Here is a 22500-nt window from a genome sequence, read left to right as displayed (position 1 = left end):
TGATTAGTGTAGAACTATTAATACATAGAAATGCTATAGAGTGGAGGTGATTAGTGTAGAACTATTAATACATAGAAATGCTATAGAGTGGAGGTGATTAGTGTAGAACTATTAATACATAGAAATGCTATAGGGTGGAGGTGATTAGTGTAGAACTATTAATACATAGAAATGCTGTAGGGTGGAGGTGATTAGTGTAGAACTATTAACACATAGAAATGCTATAGAGTGGAGGTGATTAGTGTAGAACTATTAATACATAGAAATGCTATAGAGTGGAGGTGATTAGTGTAGAACTATTAACACATAGAAATGCTGTAGAGTGGAGGTGATTAGTGTAGAACTATTAACACAGAAATGCTATAGAGTGGAGGTGATTAGTGTAGAACTATTAATACATAGAAATGCTGTAGAGTGGAGGTGATTAGTGTAGAACTATTAACACATAGAAATGCTATAGAGTGGAGGTGATTAGTGTAGAACTATTAATACATAGAAATGCTATAGAGTGGAGGTGATTAGTGTAGAACTATTAACACATAGAAATGCTATAGAGTGGAGGTGATTAGTGTAGAACTATTAACACATAGAAATGCTATAGAGTGGAGGTGATTAGTGTAGAACTATTAACACATAGAAATGCTATAGAGTGGAGGTGATTAGTGTAGAACTATTAACACATAGAAATGCTATAGAGTGGAGGTGATTAGTGTAGAACTATTAACACATAGAAATGCTATAGAGTGGAGGTGATTAGTGTAGAACTATTAACACATAGAAATGCTATAGAGTGGAGGTGATTAGTGTAGAACTATTAACACATAGAAATGCTATAGAGTGGAGGTGATTAGTGTAGAACTATTAATACATAGAAATGATGTAGAGTGGAGGTGATTAGTGTAGAACTATTAATACATAGAAATGCTGTAGAGTGGAGGTGATTAGTGTAGAACTATTAATACATAGAAATGCTATAGAGTGGAGGTGATTAGTGTAGAACTATTAACACATAGAAATGCTATAGAGTGGAGGTGATTAGTGTAGAACTATTAATACATAGAAATGCTATAGAGTGGAGGTGATTGGTGTAGAACTATTATTACATAGAAATGCTGTAGGGTGGAGGTGATTGGTGTAGAACTATTAATACATAGAAATGCTGTAGGGTGGAGGTGATTAGTGTAGAACTATTAATACATAGAAATGCTGTAGGGTGGAGGTGATTAGTGTAGAACTATTAATACATAGAAATGCTGTAGGGTGGAGGTGATTAGTGTAGAACTATTAATACATAGAAATGCTGTAGAGTGGAGGTGATTAGTGTAGAACTATTAATACATAGAAATGCTGTAGAGTGGAGGTGATTAGTGTAGAACTATTAACACATAGAAATGCTATAGAGTGGAGGTGATTAGTGTAGAACTATTAACACATAGAAATGCTATAGAGTGGAGGTGATTAGTGTAGAACTATTAACACATAGAAATGCTATAGAGTGGAGGTGATTAGTGTAGAACTATTAACACATAGAAATGCTATAGAGTGGAGGTGATTAGTGTAGAACTATTAACACATAGAAATGCTATAGAGTGGAGGTGATTAGTGTAGAACTATTAACACATAGAAATGCTATAGAGTGGAGGTGATTAGTGTAGAACTATTAACACATAGAAATGCTATAGAGTGGAGGTGATTAGTGTAGAACTATTAATACATAGAAATGCTATAGAGTGGAGGTGATTAGTGTAGAACTATTAATACATAGAAATGCTGTAGAGTGGAGGTGATTAGTGTAGAACTATTAATACATAGAAATGCTGTAGAGTGGAGGTGATTAGTGTAGAACTATTAATACATAGAAATGCTATAGAGTGGAGGTGATTAGTGTAGAACTATTAATACATAGAAATGCTGTAGAGTGGAGGTGATTAGTGTAGAACTATTAATACATAGAAATGCTGTAGAGTGGAGGTGATTAGTGTAGAACTATTAATACATAGAAATGCTGTAGAGTGGAGGTGATTAGTGTAGAACTATTAATACATAGAAATGCTATAGAGTGGAGGTGATTAGTGTAGAACTATTAATACATAGAAATGCTATAGAGTGGAGGTGATTAGTGTAGAACTATTAATACATAGAAATGCTATAGGGTGGAGGTGATTAGTGTAGAACTATTAATACATAGAAATGCTATAGGGTGGAGGTGATTAGTGTAGAACTATTAATACATAGAAATGCTGTAGGGTGGAGGTGATTAGTGTAGAACTATTAACACATAGAAATGCTATAGAGTGGAGGTGATTAGTGTAGAACTATTAATACATAGAAATGCTATAGAGTGGAGGTGATTAGTGTAGAACTATTAACACATAGAAATGCTGTAGAGTGGAGGTGATTAGTGTAGAACTATTAATACATAGAAATGCAGTTTCATTACCATTTCGTTCTGTGTTCTAGGTTGACTACACAGATGCTGGTTCTTGTGGAAAATGCTTAGAGATGCGCAAGTATCCCACCAACGCCACTACCATGTGTAACTGTGTTGTCAACTTCAACATCCCCAAGATGTTCCTCGTAAGTGTGTGTGTGTGTGTGTGTGTGTGTGTGTGCGTGCGTTTATGCGTGCATGTGTGTCATGGCTAGCAAGACAATGAGGAAAGTTTATCCTTAAATGACTTTTGGTCTTTGAATAAACAAGTTGTTTGTGACCTGTTAGTGATGTTGTCCTTTGTACGTCTCAAATTTGAATGTAGATATAATTATTTAAAAAAAACAACAACAAAAAAAACATCTCGAATAAATATCTTTATTTTCTTGTTGTTTAGGCTTTAGTCATTTGAGAGGATATACAATAGATTTGATTTGACAAAAAAAAAAAAAAAAACACCACACACAGTTGTTCCATTCAGCTTCAGGGCTTATACAGACGGCTCATCTGTCTGTTCGCTGCTTTAACTGAGTCCACACGAGTTTTTCCTTTCCAAACTGAGAGTTTCCTCTGAACGACATCGTTCCCATTATTCTCCTGACATTTTCTGTTTTCCTTACACACCCAATCCTGTGCAAACATTCGAACCTGTCTCATTCACCGCTCCATTATAATCCTTATCCTTGTGTACGCCCTGAAATGCCATAAGGGCTTACACCTTTACAATGTGGTTTAATTTAGCATGTTAATATTATTCGCCTGCTCCGTATCTCCTGCTCAGTAGTGTGCACCTTTCAAACTAGTTGACGCCAAGCTTCATCAATTCGCTGCCACAGTTATGGAATCCCAATGAGGATTCATCAATTATCATGAGGAAGTTAGCTGGCTGGAAGACAGTGTAGCAGGTTTTTGGCTGATGGACGCTCTTGTTTCTTGTTGTTCTTTTGAACACCTGTCGGACAGAGAGAAAGAAAAACAAAGCTGATGTGCTTGTGCTGTCCGTCTCTCAGGGGGACGTCTTCTTCTACTATGGCCTGATTAATTTCCACCAGAACCTGCGCAGGTACATGGACTCCCGCGATGATGCCCAGCTGGTCGGGAGGAAGAATAGCCTGAAGGTGCTCACTGTCCCGCTGTCTCTGTTTGTCTCTGTCTCTTCTTTTCCTACAGCTTGTTTTTTTTTTTCCTCTTTCTGTCAAGAATTGTGCTTTGATCCAAAGTGTTGTTCTTATTAGTCTTCTTTTTTAGTCCATATGGAGCCGTTCGCACCGCCGATCATCTTTCTGCTCTGTCCCTTTGTTTTCATTTTCAGTCGTGTCCATTGTTGCTGGTAATTAGATTGATTCGTTTGTCTTGTCTCCTGCAGGCCCCGAGTTCATACTGTGAGCCGTTTGCTTATGATTCGAACGGCGTGCCTATCGCCCCCTGTGGCGCTGTGGCTAACAGCATGTTTAATGGTAAGATTCATTTGTAGGAATTGATGATACATCACGCTAAGATAGATACAGTGTACTGGTTTGAGGCATACCATGAGGAAGAAAACACGACCGAGCGTGCTGTTCTAGCAAAATAATCAATGGTGCAGTGATATGATGCTGTTACCACCCTGCAATTTTCATGTTTTAGAAATAACCTGACATCTTATAATGCTTTATTAGTACTGTTTATTAGTCGAAAATGAACAGCTACATTTCCCAGGATTCAACATTTATATTGTTAATATATTATGGGGGGGCACGGTGGCTTAGTGGTTAGCACGTTCGCCTCACACCTCCAGGGTCGGGGGTTCGATTCCCGCCTCTGCCTTGTCTGTGGAGTTTGCATGTTCTCCCCTTGCCTCGGGGGTTTCCTCTGGGTACTCCGGTTTCCTCCCCCGGTCCAAAGACATGCATGGTAGGTTGATTGTCATCTCTGGAAAATTGTCTGTAGTGTATGATTGCGTGAGTGAATGAGAGTGTGTGTGTGTGCCCTGTGATGGGTTGGCACTCCGTCCAGGGTGTATCCTGCCTTGATGCCTGATGACGCCTGAGATAGGCACAGGCTCCCCGTGACCCAAGGTAGTTCGGATAAGCGGTAGAAGATGAGTAAGTGAGTGAGATATATTATAGGATAAACAATATTCATAACATTTTTACACGATCTCAGTTATGTGGCCGGGTCAGAACAGGTCAGAAAAACAGCCTGTTAGCGAGAATTCAGAGAACAATTCTGTATTAAATTGATTAGCATGATAAGATGTTGTAGAATAAAAGAAAAGGTCCTTATTTATTATCCCGTCAGAGCTGGTAGCAGGTCGAATCCCCTTGAGCTGGGAAACCCTTAACTATTCAACAAACCCTTGTTTTTTTTTAGTGTATATCAGTTATATAATTTCATACAACATCTTATATAAACTTCCCCTCAGAAGTTTATTCACCTTCTCTGTTTCAGCAGTTTTGTGTAAATGCTTTAAAAACAAACCAAGGAAAATGTTGACTAGTCTGTTTAATGTTTAATGAATCGAGAAATGTGTATATATTTTAGATAGATATTGATTATATAATTCTAGATATTTTATTCAGAATATTTTAGATCTAAAACCACAATCGTCTCTTCATGTAGCTCTTCTGCTGGAGTTGTGTGATTCATATGTTTTGGTGTTATTGTAGTGAACAAAAGCAATCGTTCTCATCAGTTTCTCATCATGTTTTAATTCTTGGACTTGTTTAGATTTGTTTCTTTGAATGTTCTGGATCTTAGATTCATTTACACTGAGGTATCGTCCATCTGAGGGACCTGAAATAGATGTTCCACTCATCAGGAAGGGCATCAGCTGGTACACAGACAAAAATGTCAAGTTCCACAATCCCAAAACTAACTCCACACTCCAGCAAGCCTTCCAAGGTATGCAAGTGTGCGCACACACACACACACACACACTCACACACACATACACGCACACACGCACACACACACACCACATACACGCACGCACACACACATACACACACACTCACACACACACACACTCACACACATACACATATACACACACACTCACACACACATACATGCACACACACACACACACACACACACTCACACACATACACACACACACACCACATACACACACACTCACACACACATACACGCACACACACACACACACTCACACACATACACGCACGCACACACACGCACACACGCATACACACACACTCACATACACGCACACACCCACATAGACCCCTCCATACCCCACCCACACACATACACACACACACTCACATACACCCCTCCATACCCCCCCACACACACCCCTCCATACCCCCCCCCACACATATACACACACACACACTCACATACACCCCTTCATACCCCCCACACACATACACACACACTCACATGCACCCCTCCACCCCCCCACACACACTCACTCACACACACACACAGACACACACACTCATATACACCACCCCATACACACTCACATAGACCCCCTCACACCCATAAACACACTTACATACACTTATACATACACACACACACACACTTTCACATACACAAACATAGACACACATGCATACACACTCATATATACCACCTCATGCACAAACATTCTCTCATGCACTCACTCACTCACTCACTCACTCACTCACACATACACACATAGAAGCTTGTATACTCTCATGCCTTCAGTTTCTATGTATTTCTGGAAAGTAACTTTGTGTGAACGTCTATTGTTAAAATCTCTACACTCATAAAATAGAATCAAACTGATTTGAACGTCGCCTCAGGTACGGCTCGGCCTCTGTATTGGCAGAGACCGGTGTATGAACTGGACCCTATTGATCCCAACAACAACGGCTTCATCAACGACGATCTGATCGTATGGATGAGAGAAGCAGCTTTCCCCAACTTCAAAAAGCTCTACGGCATTCTGAACCGCGCTCCTGCTTCCTTCTCACAGGGCCTGCCTGCTGGCAACTACAGCGTCCTCATCAGCTACAGTATCCTAACAGCTCAGCACTGGTCTTGGTCAGAAGGTGTCCATTACGTGGCTCTGGAGAACTTCTACTCCAGCTTGTTTCAATGTTATCGTTTCTATAGTAACAACTTTCATCTTTCGACTCTGCATAAAAATCTGCAATTCATTGATATACTGAAAGTCTTCAGGACATGAGTATATGTCTGTTTCTAGCTGCCGTAGTGTAAGAGTGCAGGAACTAATTTATTTAACACAAAATCCAAAATCAGTAAATGATAAATTGTTCGTTTTAACCGCAAACTCTTGCTGGTGTATACGAGGAACAAAACACTTAAACGTATGGTTTTATTGGAAAAAAAAACCCTTTCTAACTTTTATCACACATCATAGTTAGTCATTCTTTTCCTCATGCGATCTTCTCACTCTGTTTTATTCCTTATATGTCTAACATGCAGTCTGTTCCTCCCAAGTGGAAGAGACCGAAAGATATAAGTCAAGCAGCAGGATACTGTTTTATTTATTTATTTATTTATATTTTATTAGGGATGTGGGTGTTTGCTTCAGGCAGTGAATATTCTCTCAGTGAATAAAAATAATAATCTTAAATATATGAACACACTCCTGCACTACATAAATCATCAATCTCTTACGCAGTGTTGCTGACTATAGAAGTCATTCCCTACATCGTTATATGTCTCTTTTGAGAAATATTAAACATGCTGTATTCTTTTTTCTTTTCCTGATTGGTTTCTGTTCATATTGGTCTTTAACTCCCTGAGATTTCCCTGTTCAGTACTTCCACGGCAGGAAGGAAGTCGTGCTCACCACGCTGACCTGGTTCGGTGGGAAGAATCCCTTCTTGCCCATCGCGTACCTAGTGAGCGGAGGTGTGATCTTCGTCGTGGGCGTCGTTCTAACCGTGGTGTACGTCAAGGTGGGCAGAGACGGCAAGAACATGGAGGAGTGACACGAGGAGCAGACGGAGGAACGTGGACGATTATGAAAATCCAGACGAAGCCAGGATATATTTATTCTTGATGCACTCATGGAGGAAGAACTTTGTTGCATTCTAAAAGTCGATCCCGAATTGTAAAGTTTGCTGAGTTATGAATGTAGACTGGAATATAAAGTGTCTAATCATTTGGATGCGCAACAAATGAATTTTCCCCTAGATTATATGTTTGAACTGAAGATAATGGTGGTGGATAATGAGATATTAAAAGGTCGAGCATGGTGTCAGTGTTAAAAAGGAAAAATAAAACTATATCTAATCAGCTATCTGTTGCTAGGAGCTACAGAGAAACTGGCTGCTGGTGGAAAAGTGATATCTCAGAAAACTGCAATGTTATATAACACAGTGTCGATATCATAACTTTATCATCCCCCAGCTTTAATTCCTGCTTCTCTCCAGTAGAGGTCAGCTAAAACGTGACCTCAGATCAGGCAGTGAAACATAACTTTCGACAAAGGTGTTTAAGGTTTCGTTAATGTGTAACTGTATGTTTGTGCTAAATATTGTTTAGTGAATAGTCTCAGATCCATGCTTCATAGTCTCCTTTCAAGTCATGAGAGTTTACATTTCTACTGCCATCATTTGCAAACTGACAAAAATATTAGTGATAAATTAAAAAATAAAAAAAAAGAAAGAAAAACTGAGTTCATTCATTCATCTTCTACCGCTTATCCGAACTACCTCGGGTCACGGGGAGTCATTGGGCATCAAGGCAGGATACACCCTGGACGGAGTGCCAACCCATCGCAGGGCACACACACACTCATTCACACACTAGGGACAATTTTCCAGAGATGCCAATCAACCTACCATGCATGTCTTTGGACCGGGGGAGGAAACCGGAGTACCCGGAGGAAACCCCCGAGGCACGGGGAGAACATGCAAACTCCACACACACAAGGGGGAGGCGGGAATCGAACCCCGACCCTGGAGGTGTGGGGCGAACATGCTAACCACTAAGCCACCGTGCCCCAAAACTGAGTTCATTTATTATTTTATTTAATGCTAAACATAGCAGTTTATAAGGAACACTGCACTAATACTGGGTAAAGCCTCCCTTTGATATGTAAAGAGCCACAATTCTTCATGGCCTGGTTGAAAATATTCCTTTGAGATTTGGTCCATGTTGAGATGATTGTATCGCACAGTTCCTGCAGTTTTTTTTAGTCGCACTTTCATGCTGTGAATCTCCTGTTCTACCACATCGCAAAGGGGATCTACTGGATTCAGAGAAGAACACTGAACTCATTGTCATGTTCATGAGACCAGTTTAAGTTTAAGAGACCAGTTCGTGACCTGGTGCATCATCATGCTGGAAGCAGCCATTAGACGATAGTAAATTGTGGCCATGAAAGGATGCATATGTTCAGTAACAATTCTCAAATAGTCTGTAGAATTCAGACCATGATTGATTTGTCCCACACCATTACATCACCTCCATCAGCCTGGATTGTGGATACAAGGCAGGTTGAATCCATTTATTCATGCTGGTGGTGCAAATTTCTGACCCTACTATCACAGTAAAAATCCAGACTCATCAGACGAGGCTACATTTTTCCAGTCTTCACATGTCCAGTGTTGGTGAGTCAGTGTCTACTTCAGCCTCAGCTTTTCGTTCTTGACTGACAGAGAGGAACCTGGCGTGATCTTTAGCTGTTCTAGCTCATCTCCCTTAATCTTCTGAAATGCCTGTGCATTCTGAGATACCTTTCTGCTCCACCAGAGTTATACAGAGTGATTGAGTTACTATTGCTTTTCTCCACTGACCTTTCTCATCAACAAACGTTTCCATCTGCAGACCTGCTGCCGACTCTTAAGTTTATTACTTTATTCTGCCATTAAACTCTAGACACTCAAACCAGGCCATCTGACATCAACAAAAATGCCACAGTCACAATCGCTGCTTTTTTTTTCCCTCATTCTGATGGTTGATGTGAACATTACCTGAAGCTGCTCGTCATATCTGCATGATTTTATGCGCTGCATTCTGCGACATTAGATAATTGCACGAAATGTTCCTAATAAAGTACTCAGTAAGTATAAAATATTTAGATTAAATCAGCTGCTTCCATACAGTTTGTAATTGAAACATAAAGATGGCAGCACATGCAGACAATTTCTTTAATAGTTTGTGTATATAATGTTTAACTTTACTACTATAAGTAATTGATGCGCTGACGATATACGATATGACGATATACGAACGCTCTAAACTGTTTAGAATCACAGAAGTGTGTACTAAGGACCTTAACTACTACTCTCTAAGACAACTTACACAAAACCTATCTTTGCTGCGACATGCACTACACTGCACATTGTCGCATTAATATGTGTGAAAATATTTTTATACTGTACAATATACACAGCTCAATAATACATCCAGATAACTGTCATTACACTAATGTGAAATCATGTATATTTTACAGTGTACTCTATTCTTAATCCTTTTTTATTTCTAACTTAAATTCATTCATTGTTTTGTTTAGATGGCCTTGTTGCTCTCTGAGATTTGCCAATTAAATTTCACTGTATTGTATACAATGACAATAAAATACCTTACCTCACCTTACCTTATATCACCTTACCTCACCTTACCTTATATCACCTTACCTCACCTTACCTTATATCACCTTACCTTATATCATCTTACCTCACCTTACCTTATATCACCTTACCTCACCTTACCTTATATCATCCTACCTCACCTAACACATCCTTACGTCACCCTACCGTACCTCACCTTACCCTACCATACCTTATATCGTTGTACCTCACCTCACCTCACATAACCTTACCTTACATCACTTTACCTAACATATCCTTACCTTAGATCACCTTCCGCTATCTCACCTTACTTTATCACCTTATATCAATTTACCTCACCTTACCATACATAAACTTATATCACCTTACCTCACCTAACACATCCTTACGTCACCCTACCATACCTTATATCATTGTACCTCACCTCACCTTACCTCACATAACCTTACCTTACCTTATATCAATTTACATCACTTTACCTCACCTTACTTTATATCACCTTATATCTCTTTACCTCACCTTACCTTACATAAACTTACATCAGCTTACCTCACCTAACATATCCTTACGTCACCCTACCGTACCTCACCTTATGTCACCTTACCCTACCATACCTTATATCACTGTACCTCACATCACCCTACATCACCTTACATCAATTTACCTTAAATAACCTTACCCTACCCTACATCACTTTACCTTAAATCACCTTACCTTATATTACATAATCTCACCTTACCTTACATCACCATACCTCACATCACCTCACATCTCCATACCTTAAATCCTGTTATATTTAATATCTGTGAAAATGTTATTGTACAATTTAATCACATCCCGCCTCCGCCTTGTGTGTGTGGAGTTTGCATGTTCTCCCCGTGCCTCGGGGGTTTCCTCCGGGTACTCCGGTTTCCTCCCCCGGTCCAAAGACATGCATGGTAGGTTGATTGGCATCAATGGAAAATTGTCCGTAGTGTGTGTGTGTGAGTGAATGAGAGTGTGTGTGTGTGCCCTGCGATGGGTTGGCACTCCGTCCAGGGTGTATCCTGCCTCGATGCCCGATGACGCCTGAGATAGGCACAGGCTCCCCGTGACCCGAGGTAGTTCGGATAAGCGGTAGAAGATGAGTGAATGAATGAATTTAATCACAATATTATATGATGATGATATATAATCCAACCTAATCCATCCTTACTTACAAAATTGTACATATTGCTGGACACCAATTTGTAATCATATTTTTATTAAACTTTTCTCTATACAGTCATTCTTTACAGTCATTCTACAGTACGAACAGTCACTCACAGTGAATAGCAGACACACACAATTATAAAATTATGAATACAGTGCACATGACATACAAAAACAGCCTCATCAACACGATTAAAACTTGTGGATATTAAAACGGACATTGAAACAGGTCCCACACACACACACACACACACACACACACACACACACACACACACAGTCTCAGTGATGGCGCTTCGACTTTGGTTAATATTCTGAACTGAACACTGTCATGTTAGTACCATAAAGCACACTTTGTGCTCAGTGAACTGCAGTGAAGTTGAGTCAAGGTAAATATAAAGATCAGCTGATCGATCAGATGTTCACACAGTAAATCACACTTGAGCATAAAGTACATGTAGAAGGTAACTTTTTGGTCGAATGTTAGAACGGTACCGTTGTTTAGAATTATCGGAATTCAAGACTCGAGCCAGGTGTATTTCCTTAATGGCAAGCTTGGTGGCATCTTTGCTGCGTACTTTATTTTCATTCAGCACGAAAGAGTCACATTCAGCAAGGCGCCCCAAGGCGTGATACAGTGTATCTATGACAACAGTGCATCCGTGAGCGCTGGAGATTTTAGGCATGGTTCTGGCACTCCGCATAGCCGTCATATCTCAGCAGGAAAGTAATATGGAAAAAAAAAAAATAATTATTTTTTTCCGAACAGTGACAGATTTTTTTTTGAGGTGTGAGAGTGGAGTTTTAAAAAATATAACATGTTTTTGAATAGATGGTGATGAGAAACGCTTCAGAAAGTTGATGTACCGTTTTTCCAGCTAATAGCCTACACGTGTAGGTTATTAATGCTGAACACGCAGCCTAGCAGGAACCTATCGAGGGTGACCGCATAGGCTACGTTACATTTTCAAATGCAGGGAAAAGGGTGTCTTTTTAAGTGAAAGAAGAATAAAAGCAAAAATAATCCTTTTGTGTTTGATACAGGTTAATAGAAACAGTGTAACCCACCATGAACATGCACCAAGTTGTGACCCTTAGGAGTAAGACTTTGGGACTGATTCCTCTCAGTATGAAAGAAAATGTACAGGGACTCACAGTTTAACATGAGAGAACATTCAGACACACACACACTAAAACAGTAGTGTAAGAGTCTCCCACTGCCTCACTCATCTCTATCTCTCTCTCTCTCTCTCTCTCTCTCTCTGACATTCCTGGTGTTCTTCAGTGACAGGACTGCTATGGCATGCAGAGGAGACTAGATGTATGTACATACAGCTACAAGCACAAACATGCACTTTCACACATGCACGCTCGTCCCGGTCCGACGGCCAGTCTGAGAACCGGAGCAGAATTCTTAGTACAATACTTGAGCACCGTGGTCCGGTTCTGCTCAGTCTATTTCCTGGCACGGTGTACTGTGGGAATTCTGAGGCACTTGGTATATTTGGCCGTCTGTAGGTACGGTTTGTTCGGATGTGCTTTTTGGCGTGTCGTAGACGGAGCTCCCTGATTGGTTGCTGTCCGTTCGGGCTTCTAATCCCCGCCCTCGGTAAGGCAGAGTGCCTGCAGGTATGTGATTGGCTCTGTCGAGCGTGATGGGAATGGCGTATTCTGTTCCAGAGGCGGGGAGCGGTTCAGCATAGGCGTGATATTGTTCGGGGGTCAAGGGGGCGTCGTACTCGGGGTCGGCTCCTTCTTCGGGTTTAAATGTTGACCTCTGACCCAGAGAGGCCATGGTACCGCTTACCAGAGGCTGAGCATATTCTAGAGAGATAGACATGGATTATGGACAGGGTAAAAAATATGTAGTGTGTAATCCTCTGGAATGTGTAAGAAGTAACACTATGAGTGTGTGTGTGTGTGTGTGTGTGTGTGTGTACGTGTACGTTTCTTTACCTGCCGGTTCTACCTGTGGTCTCTGGTTCTCAGTTCGTGCAGAAGAGCTGTAGCGCACACACTCCTCCCCATCCAGCTTCGATGGCAACAGCTGCTTCATGCTCTTCCACCACACTGCGACACACACACACACACGCACACGCACACACACACACACACACACACACAGTCGGCTTTGTCACTGCTTTTCTTTTGTGTCATCACATCATATAACCCAAAGACGCCTCAGCCAGCAGCATCGTCGGTGTGAACAATACCTGTGCGGTCCCAATGTGGAAGGTCGTACGTCGCTTCGGGACTTTTCCTGAAACAGAATGAAAACAGTAAATCAAATCTGTAGCTCAGCAGGACGTGTGCGACTCTCCTGAACTGCAAATTAAACACTGCAATTCGTTTGGAAATCGAAACAGAAATCATCAAGTAAGAAATCATCCCATTATGATTGAACAGTTCTTACATGAAGGGTGCACAAACTTTTGCACTCGACGATATAATTAGTACCGAGAAAAAAAAAAGGAGGAATTAAGCAGCTGCTACAAAAACAGATTGCGATTCCCAAGTCGGCAAAGTACTGTGGGTAATTTGTTGGTCGGGGTCATAACAAATGGCACCTGATTAAAGTAATATAATAGTGTTGCACCGTGTGCTCTGCTATCAGACTCGTTAGCATGTTTTAATGCCTTATTCCCTGCAGTAAATGAGATGTATGGCTTACTGACCTGCTCTTCCAGAGCCACGCGCACACAATCAACAGCACCGGAGCAGTGAGGACCACCACCAGCACGGGAACCAACACGGCCACTAACGCGACCTCTGGAACGAACGCACAACATTACAGCGATTACATGAAGTAAGAGTAGCACATAAAAACAACACAAAACAAAACAACAGTGCTATTCACAGACTGAAATAAAACCAGGAAGCAAACTTTAAGAGCTTTTTTGTTAGGACACAAACTGCAAACTGAAGTTATTACATGATCTCTGAGAACTCTACGTAGTCTGACGTGCGGTAGCTGCGTCTCACCGTTATGAGCGTGAGGAGGCATGGTGGTGTTTCGGACGTTCGGCGTGTACGTCGTCTGCTCCTGCGGCGGAGGTGCTGTGTCTTTTTTTTTGGGTGGAGGCACCGGACTGCGTGGACTTGCTGAATATGATGATAACAGAAAAGCAGTTCAGCATAAAGCCAAGAGGTTTGATGACGTGATGATCTCAGATCAGACGTCTGATCGGACCTACCTGTAGATAGCTGACAGCCGAGCAGCTCCATTTTTAAAGCAATCCTCTGATGCCACTGCACAGGAGTTACTCTGATAAACCGCGCTTCGATAGGAGGGATGAAGTTGTTCCGGACTTCCTGAAGATAGTTGCTATTCCCTTGGAAAACCTGTCATGAACACATGTGATCTGTGACCACTGAATTGCAAATATTCGCCCTTTAACGGAGTCAACTCGACCGAGCTCCATTGTGTCGCTGGTGCAATCGATGACTTCTTGTTGTTACGGCACGGTCGAGCCATCTGTACTGTCGGTTTAAACAGAAACGACGGAATAGATTTACCATTTATTCCCCCGGTTCGCTCGATGCTATCGGTCCCCTCGGCGCAGTATTACATCACTGCCAGAATAACGGTTTACAACCCTCCACTTAAACGCAGCCAATCAATGAGCTCCTCGTTAAGCTCTCTGCCAATTGATGCCTATGTATTATTAATGACTAGCGAGTGCACTTAGTGCTATTTGCTGAAACACGCAGTCTGTAAAGGTTGTCACAACACCCCCACACACACCTATGGCAGTGTGTAGACAGATTTATATACCTTGTCTTGACTTGAGCCTGCTTCCTGATAGGCTGTCCAGTCCTGTCCGTCACTGCTGTAGTGCACTCGATAGGCAGTCACATAAAACTGGTAATCGGGTAAAGTGGAGCCAGTGGTGATGATTCCTGTAGAAGGAAGTAAAAAGGTTCTTAACTGCCATCAGATAAGGCTCACTACACGTGTGCACTTACACTATGCACTCTAGAGTCTAGTATATGAAGGTTAGAAAGGTCGTAGCAACTCAAATGAACTCTAGCGGGTTTTTATTAAACAGAAGTAGGTTCCCGGTCGATGGCGAATGTCGTCAAACACATAACGCGATGCTGCAGGATGTTTAACAAATGTTAAATGGAAAAATAAATCATACAGTGCGAGCGAATTTAGAAGACATTTCTAAGATGCCTTGTTCACCAGAGTGTAGTCAGCTATCAGTGCCTGGTAGCCCCGCCCTTCTTCCACGTCGTGAGTGTCGAGTGCACCTTCGAAGTGTCCAACATTCCACACTTCACTTTTTTTTTCATCCTTCATGTTGGAATTTCGCTGTGAAAATGCTACTCATACTGTTTACACTACACAACAGCAGAGTATTACGCAATCATGGGAATTCGGGACACACACCTAGTGCATTTTTCACTTCTAAGCCCCGCCCCTACCTGCGCCGTTCTCACCTGTCACTCGTTTCTTTCTCTTCAGGTCCACGTGGATCCACTGTTTCGTGTCGCTGTCGGCGGCTGCCCACGGAAGCCCAGGCTTTTTAAGCCGTGCGCCTGAAGGTGCCCAGACTGAAGGCTTATCGCCGTGACGACCCCACTCCCACACAGACGAGACGGAGATCTGAGACTCGCTGATCACCCCTGACTCCAGACCCAGTGTACCGTAGCAGCCTAGAATCACAAAGAAACAAACCTTAACTAGATAAACTAAACAGTGCCTCGACTCAGCCCTCAAAACTATTGGCACCCTTCAGACGCACTGGTGAGCGTTAGACATTCCCTCCTCTGTGTCTCCGGGGTTAGAAATGGAAAGTTGCTCCCATTTCCACTCCCTCTCTCTCCCATGTCAGTGTCAGGAGCTGCACGTCGGAGCGGTCGTTCCAGGGCCGACAGCATAATCGCTAACGGCGTGCAAATTTCAGGAGACTGAACGTCAAGATTGAATTTTCAGTGTCAAAGTCAAACTGTGCCACAGACACATCATCCACTCCTCTGAGTTAGAAGGAAAGCTTCAGCCACTTTCACACATTGTCATTTCGCAGCTCTTTTTATTCTCACTCTTTTCCCAGCTCGCCTTCATTCGGTCCTTCCAGGATTTCGTGTTTGTGTTTCTTTTGTGAGTCTTGCAGCCAAAAATGCTTGATTTATTTATTTATTTTATTTGTCAAAACTTACAATAGACGGATGACTTGAATTGGTGAAACTTCAAGCAGGGGATTCTTCTTTTAAACTCTTAGCGGTAAAGACACAAATGTAATGACTTTCTATGAGAGCTGTATTCATGCTCCTACACGACGACGCCGCACGATGCGTCTCGGCCCGAACCTGCAGGAAACCTGGGGTCATTTTTCTAAAAACTGCAATCTCCTCAAATATTCTGTAATTTGCTTGATTTTGTGTTCATTTCTACAAATCCCAAAAACATGGACTCTTTTTTTTATAAATAACTACTTTTTTTATTAATAAAAACTTTTATTATTATTATTATTAATTAATATTAATAAACAATTACTTGTCTAATGTCCCTCGTAGAAAAAGCATGAAAATGGTCGACGTCTTCGCTGACGATCTGATGGCCGGAGCAGAAGAGATCAAATCGAGAGAATTTATTGGCTGAAGATCGTTGGTGTGATCCCTAATAAATCAAATATCGCTAATGTGAGAAGAGGGGTGAAGTGGGCGGAGCTTCCGGTAGGTGTCAATCAATGTAAAGAGTTCAAAACATTCTCAGTTCATCTGCGGATTTGCTCTTTGGTGATTTTTTTTGGGTTAAAATCATTTGTATTGTCATGTATTGTTGTGTATGTGTTACTACAGCATATTCCAGACTGGCACGTCTGAGGGGTTGTCAATAAACCTCTCTTCTCTGTGCTCAGAGCTAAGAATCTGAAGGAGCAGGAAAGGTTAGAAAATGAAAGACTGATTGGAAAAAAAATAAATAATCGCTCTGTAACACTATAACCGTCTCCGAGCTCATTAGACGTTATGCTAAGAGGTTCTGTGTTTTGAGTCTCTGGAGCGGAGACCAATGATTGCGGAGCTGTCTGTGTACATGGCTGATCTCTCTACAGACGTTGTGTCAGTTACACTCCGGTGTACAATAGGATTATTAATACAGCTGCACGGCTGCACGACAAATCGTATTGTCATTACGCCGTAACGTATTGCGAATGCGAGACGCCGTGCGGTTCATTACAAACACACCGGAGATGTGATCAGGGTAAAGATTGACCAGAATGATTTAGATTTACTGCAAATTATTCACCTAAAAATGACTAATGTTTGTCAGGATGCTTACGGGACACAATAAATCATTTTAGCTGCTTGTTCGAGCGCTCGTTTGCATATTATGATCCTGTGTAACCTGAGGAGGAGGAGGAAGAGGAGGATGATGATGAAGATGAAAGAAGAGATGAAAGATGAAAGAAGAAAAAGATGAACGAAGATGAAGATGAAAGTAGAAAAAGGTGAAGATGAAAGAAGAAAAAGATGAAGATGAAAGAAGAAAAAGATGAAGATGAAAGAAGAAAAAGATGAAGATGAAAGAAGAAAAAGATGAAGATGAAAGAAGAAAAAGATAAAGAATAAAAAGAAGATGAAAGAAGATGGAGGAAGAAGAAGATGAAAGAAGATGAAATAAGAAGATGAAAGAAGAAGGAAGAAGAAGAAGAAGATTTAGAAGAAGAAGATTTAGAAGAAGAAGATTTAGAAGAAGAAGAAGAAGAAGAAGAAGAAGAAGAAGAAGAAGAAGAAGAAGAAGAAGGAGGAGGAAGAAGAAGAAGAAGGAAGAAGAAGATGATTTAGAAGAAGAAGAAGAAGAAGAAGAAGGAGGAGGAGGAAGAAGAAGAAGGAAGAAGAAGTAGATGTAGAGGAAGAAGAAGATGATGTAGAAGAAGAAGAAGATTTAGAAGAAGAAGAAGAAGAAGAAGAAGAAGAAGAAGGAGGAAGAAGAAGAAGAAGGAAGAAGAAGAAGATTTAGAAGAAGAAGAAGAAGAAGAAGAAGAAGAAGAAGAAGAAGAAGAAGAAGAAGAAGAAGAAGGAGGAGGAGGAGGAAGAAGAAGAAGGAAGAAGAAGTAGATGTAGAGGAAGAAGAAGATTTAGAAGAAGAAGAAGAAGAAGAAGAAGAAGAAGAAGAAGGAGGAAGAAGAAGAAGGAAGAAGATGATTTAGAAGAAGAAGAAGAAGAAGAAGGTGGGGTGATGTATTGTGCAGGCTTTGTGATGTAACTGACCCAGGACAGGCTTTGATAGGTCAGGCAGACTTACCGCTGGTTTTAAAGGTGAAGAGACTGGGAGAAAGGATCCCTCTGCAGACAGAAAGAGAAAAACATGGAGATTGAAGGCTGGACTACAAAAATCAATCAAGTTGTTGGTGCAGTGATGATGTAGAGGGGCCTCAAGGACAAAGGAGGAGGAAAAACGATGCACCGATGATGTACAGATCCACTTGGAATAAAATAAAGGAAGTGCAAAAAGAAAGCAGGTTACTCACGCTACAGAGGTGACGTTGTTGGCCAGCGTGCTGTCGTAGTGCGGGATGCCTGTACTGCTCACTACACTGACACGGCCTCCGAGTGTGTTTGACACCACGCCGGCATGGATACCGGCCAGACACAGAGACGACGACTAGACACACACACACACACACTTTTATACATGTATAATTTTCAGCATTTTAGTCAGTATGAAATTTTTAACCAAAATGAAGGAAAATGATGAAGCTATAAATAAATCGCACTCAAGCACAATTTGTGATGGTTACGTTTCATAAAGTTCCTGACTAATGACGTTCTTGATAAGCAGTTAACATGAAGACTAAAGTTGCCTCTTAAGTCTTTAGCTATTCATGTACAACTTATGTAGACTCCTCTAGATTTGTGTGTGTGTGTATGTGTGTGTGTGTGTGTGTGTGTGTGTGTGTGTGTGTGTGTGTGTGTGTGTGTGTGTGTGTGTGAGATGGTCTCAGGTCTGCATGCCATGGCATTTTGGCAGGCGCCTTTATATTCTTGTCTCCTTTTATAGGGGCCCAGCAGTGGCCGGTTAATGGACCTGGGATTGAAACTCACGCCCTTCCAATTGGTAGTTCAACACCTAAACCACTAGGCTACCACATGCCCCTCATGTCCCAGCTGCTCTGTTCATCAGTGTTCATTACTTCACCATGTTTGCTCTGTATTTCCGTGTTAACCCTGTCCACATGTCCCACTTCCTCTATCTAAATGCTGTGTGTTGCACTTATAGGACGCGAGTCACGTGAAACTATCGAGACTTATACATAGATGTACAGTATACCCTGGTTTTATTTCCCGTCTCTCCAGGATTTCACTATCCTGCAATGGCAGAAAATGGCAAAAAATCGAATACACTCAATTTTTTGACCTGAGCTGCAGTAGATTTCCTGCGAGTTTGTTCCAAGACGCATCGTGTGACGTCATCACAACACGCATAAGTGTTTTCACTAGTACGAGTTGCTCATTTCTGACTGCAACAATTCCAGAAACTCTGCGACATCCTGGAGGAACTGGTATTTCTTCACGGTGCTTGATGAGACATCACGGTTTATAAAGGCGGTAAGAATGGATACACGTCAGCCAATTCATCTCGAAAGACTGTTTCCACCAAACGCTGTTCAGTTCAGCTCGGTTTGCTTCGTATAATGCGTTCAACAACCGACATTGTCTCAAAGCAGCTTTACAGAAATACAGAAATTCAGGAAGTAAATTTCTCCCTAATGAGTAAACCAGAGGTGATGATGGTGAGGAACGACTCCCTGAGATGATATCAGGAAGAAACCTTGAGAGAAACCAGACTCAGGGAAGCCATCCTCATCTGGGTGACAGCAGATACTGTGATTATAAATCATTTCCCTTCTGTAACTGTGTACTATGTGCTACAAATAGTGCACTTGTGTAAGCAGGAGATTCATTTTAACATTAAATCTATTTTCTATCATTTGTAGTTTCTTTCTTTTTCTTTTTATATTTTTTATAACAGCCATATAGTATTTTATATTAATATTAAAATTATTATATTTTCTTCTTCTTATAATATATATATTGTCGCTGTCAGGCGGATACCTCCTATGTCCAAATTTGGTCAATTTCATATTTTTTCACATATCGATGCTATTGGTCAGTCCCCACGTGGGTCTGTTATTTTTACAAGTTATTAACCAATCTAAAGTCTTGAAAATAATTTGAGCGCAAATCTCATAACTCCATTGGACACTTCAACTGTCCACCTCTTCCTCACTCCGCGGGAGAGCTTCGCGGCATATTTCTCCTCAAGAAGAGTCGCAACGAATCAACACGTCTTCTGAGGTAAATGTTTTCAAAACACTGGGCTCAAAGAAAAAAAAATCTTGACCCCCGCTAGTTCTGGTGCTCGTCTGAGGACAGGAATTTAGCGCAAGACAATCCACTGCAACGTGGACTAAACCCTGTGCACTGCAGATAAGGTACGGCGTTTTTTTTAATTTCCTGAAAAATAACGATTTTGGAGATACGAGGATTCCGTCTGACAGCGACTATCTATCTATCTATATATAAATATATATATATATATATATATATATATATATATATATATATATATATATATATATATATATATATATATAAATTTAATCCCCCCCCCCCCCCTTTTTGTTTCTATTCTCCTGTAAAGCTGCTCTGAGGCAGTGGGAATGGTTAAAAGTGCAATACAAATAAATCGAATTTGAATTACATCATTGCACTAAACGGAATAGAGACTTTACATAAAATAACGTCGTCTGTGAAAACTCTTCTCTTTCAGACTGAACGTCTCCAGCCGGAGACTCTGTAGCTAGTCTCTGGTCTGATGAGCTGCTTTCAGCTTAATAATTTACATTCAGTGCTTCCAGAAAGTATTTCTCTCCCTCTCTCCTACACCCCTCCCACCCCCAAACCGCAGTACTTTACTATTAGATCTCTTTCTAAAGTGACTCTCTACAGCGATCAAATTAAATATGCACTATGTTTAGCGTAGACCAAATACAGCCCAAATTGTTGGTGACAACGTTCCTACCATCCAGAATGGTGGTGGTAGCATCATGCTCTGAGCTTTGCTTATGAATGAAACGAAAATCTTGTTGCCAGCCAAGGAACCAAATCCAAGCAAATAGAAGGCAGAAAGCAAGAAGGAGAAGGATTAAAATGATGTAGAGCTACAAAGTGTCCTGATTTGGCCAAGTCAAAGCTCCATCTAATTTGGGGGACAATTTAAGTTAAGTAAAGTAACAAAATGTAAAAATACAAAGCGCGTAATAGAGGAATCTGAGACTGATGCAACTCAAGTCGGTGAATATTTATCAAATAAGCGGTGTTTAGGTTATTAAAATTTGTTGAAATATATTTGTAAAAATATACTACTTAATTCAAATCTATTTCTTTAAAATGTTGTATTTTAAATTGATCAATAAATGAAATACAATTACAATAAATGAAATACTATTCACATCTTTGTTGTTTTTTTTTTATAGAATTTTGAGAACAATAATTAATAAATAAAAATACTTTATTTCTATGACATATTTTTAAGCAAAGCGGAAAAGCCATATCGATCCGAACAGATTTAGAAAAATGTAATAAAAAAAAAATCGGGATTTAGGGAAATAGGCGACTAGGGATTTAGTGTCCTTCGGGTATTTGTGACGCACGATATTTCAGTGAATTGCATAATGTGAACATGCTACTAAAGATACTGCATGAGGAATATTTACATTTACAGCGTTTGGCAGACGAACTTATCCAGAGCGCCTCACATTTTTATCTCATTTTATACACCTGAGCAATTGTGGGTTAAGGGCCTTAATCAGGGGCCCAGCACTGGTGGGCCTGGGATTCAAACTCACAACCATCTGATCTGTAGTTCAACACCTTAAACACTAAGCTACCACATCTCCCTGTATTACAGAGTGAGCTTTATTCATGTTGTTATGTAATGTCTTTCAACAGAGAGAGAGACAGAGAGAGAGAGAGAGAGAGAGAGAGAGAGAGAGAGAGAGAGAGAGAGAGAGAGATACAGTGAGAGAGATATAGAGCGAGAGATAGATAGAGCGAGAGAGAGAGAGAGAGAGAGAGAGAGAGAGAGAGAGCGAGAGATATAGAGCGAGAGAGATACAGAGCGAGAGAGATACAGAGCGAGAGCAAGAGAGAGAGATATAGAGCGAGAGAGAGCAAGAGAGATCGAGAGAGAGAGAGATAGAGTGAGAGATATAGAGCGAGAGATAGATAGAGCGAGAGAGAGAGATAGAGTGAGAGAGATATAGAGCGAGAGAGAGAGAAAGAGCGAGAGCAAGAGAGAGAGATATAGAGCGAGAGAGAGAGAGAGCAAGAGAGAGCGAG

At 41.0% G+C, this 22500-nt stretch overlaps 2 protein-coding genes across 3 annotated transcripts in view; one reads left to right on the top strand and one right to left on the bottom strand.

Annotated features, from left to right (window-relative positions):
• tmem30c (transmembrane protein 30C) overlaps nucleotides 1-8046 on the top strand; it is a 13172-nt gene extending 5126 nt beyond the window's left edge. Inside the window, exons 2-7 of the mRNA XM_060876000.1 lie at nucleotides 2461-2577; nucleotides 3442-3549; nucleotides 3798-3888; nucleotides 5171-5314; nucleotides 6211-6423; nucleotides 7181-8046. Of these exons, the coding sequence (XP_060731983.1) occupies nucleotides 2461-2577; nucleotides 3442-3549; nucleotides 3798-3888; nucleotides 5171-5314; nucleotides 6211-6423; nucleotides 7181-7368 (861 nt within the window). The 3' untranslated portion in view covers nucleotides 7369-8046. The remainder of the gene's footprint in view (nucleotides 1-2460; nucleotides 2578-3441; nucleotides 3550-3797; nucleotides 3889-5170; nucleotides 5315-6210; nucleotides 6424-7180) is intronic.
• A 3137-nt stretch (nucleotides 8047-11183) lies between these two features.
• Nucleotides 11184-22500, bottom strand: part of dcbld2 (discoidin, CUB and LCCL domain containing 2) — a 32469-nt gene continuing 21152 nt past the window's right edge. For both annotated transcript variants that reach the window (XM_060876001.1, XM_060876002.1), the window contains exons 6-15: nucleotides 18627-18760; nucleotides 18401-18441; nucleotides 15592-15807; nucleotides 14924-15048; nucleotides 14343-14490; nucleotides 14131-14250; nucleotides 13824-13917; nucleotides 13362-13408; nucleotides 13105-13218; nucleotides 11184-12972 (exon numbers count right to left, since the gene is read on the bottom strand). In XM_060876001.1, the coding sequence (XP_060731984.1) occupies nucleotides 12599-12972; nucleotides 13105-13218; nucleotides 13362-13408; nucleotides 13824-13917; nucleotides 14131-14250; nucleotides 14343-14490; nucleotides 14924-15048; nucleotides 15592-15807; nucleotides 18401-18441; nucleotides 18627-18760 (1413 nt within the window). In that variant the 3' untranslated portion in view covers nucleotides 11184-12598. The remainder of the gene's footprint in view (nucleotides 12973-13104; nucleotides 13219-13361; nucleotides 13409-13823; nucleotides 13918-14130; nucleotides 14251-14342; nucleotides 14491-14923; nucleotides 15049-15591; nucleotides 15808-18400; nucleotides 18442-18626; nucleotides 18761-22500) is intronic.

The sequence above is a fragment of the Tachysurus vachellii genome, chromosome 8, assembly GCF_030014155.1.
Source record: "Tachysurus vachellii isolate PV-2020 chromosome 8, HZAU_Pvac_v1, whole genome shotgun sequence".
Classification (NCBI taxonomy): domain Eukaryota; kingdom Metazoa; phylum Chordata; class Actinopteri; order Siluriformes; family Bagridae; genus Tachysurus; species Tachysurus vachellii.
The sequence above is the reverse complement of the archived record's forward strand: the minus strand, read 5'-3'. Positions and strand labels throughout refer to the sequence as shown.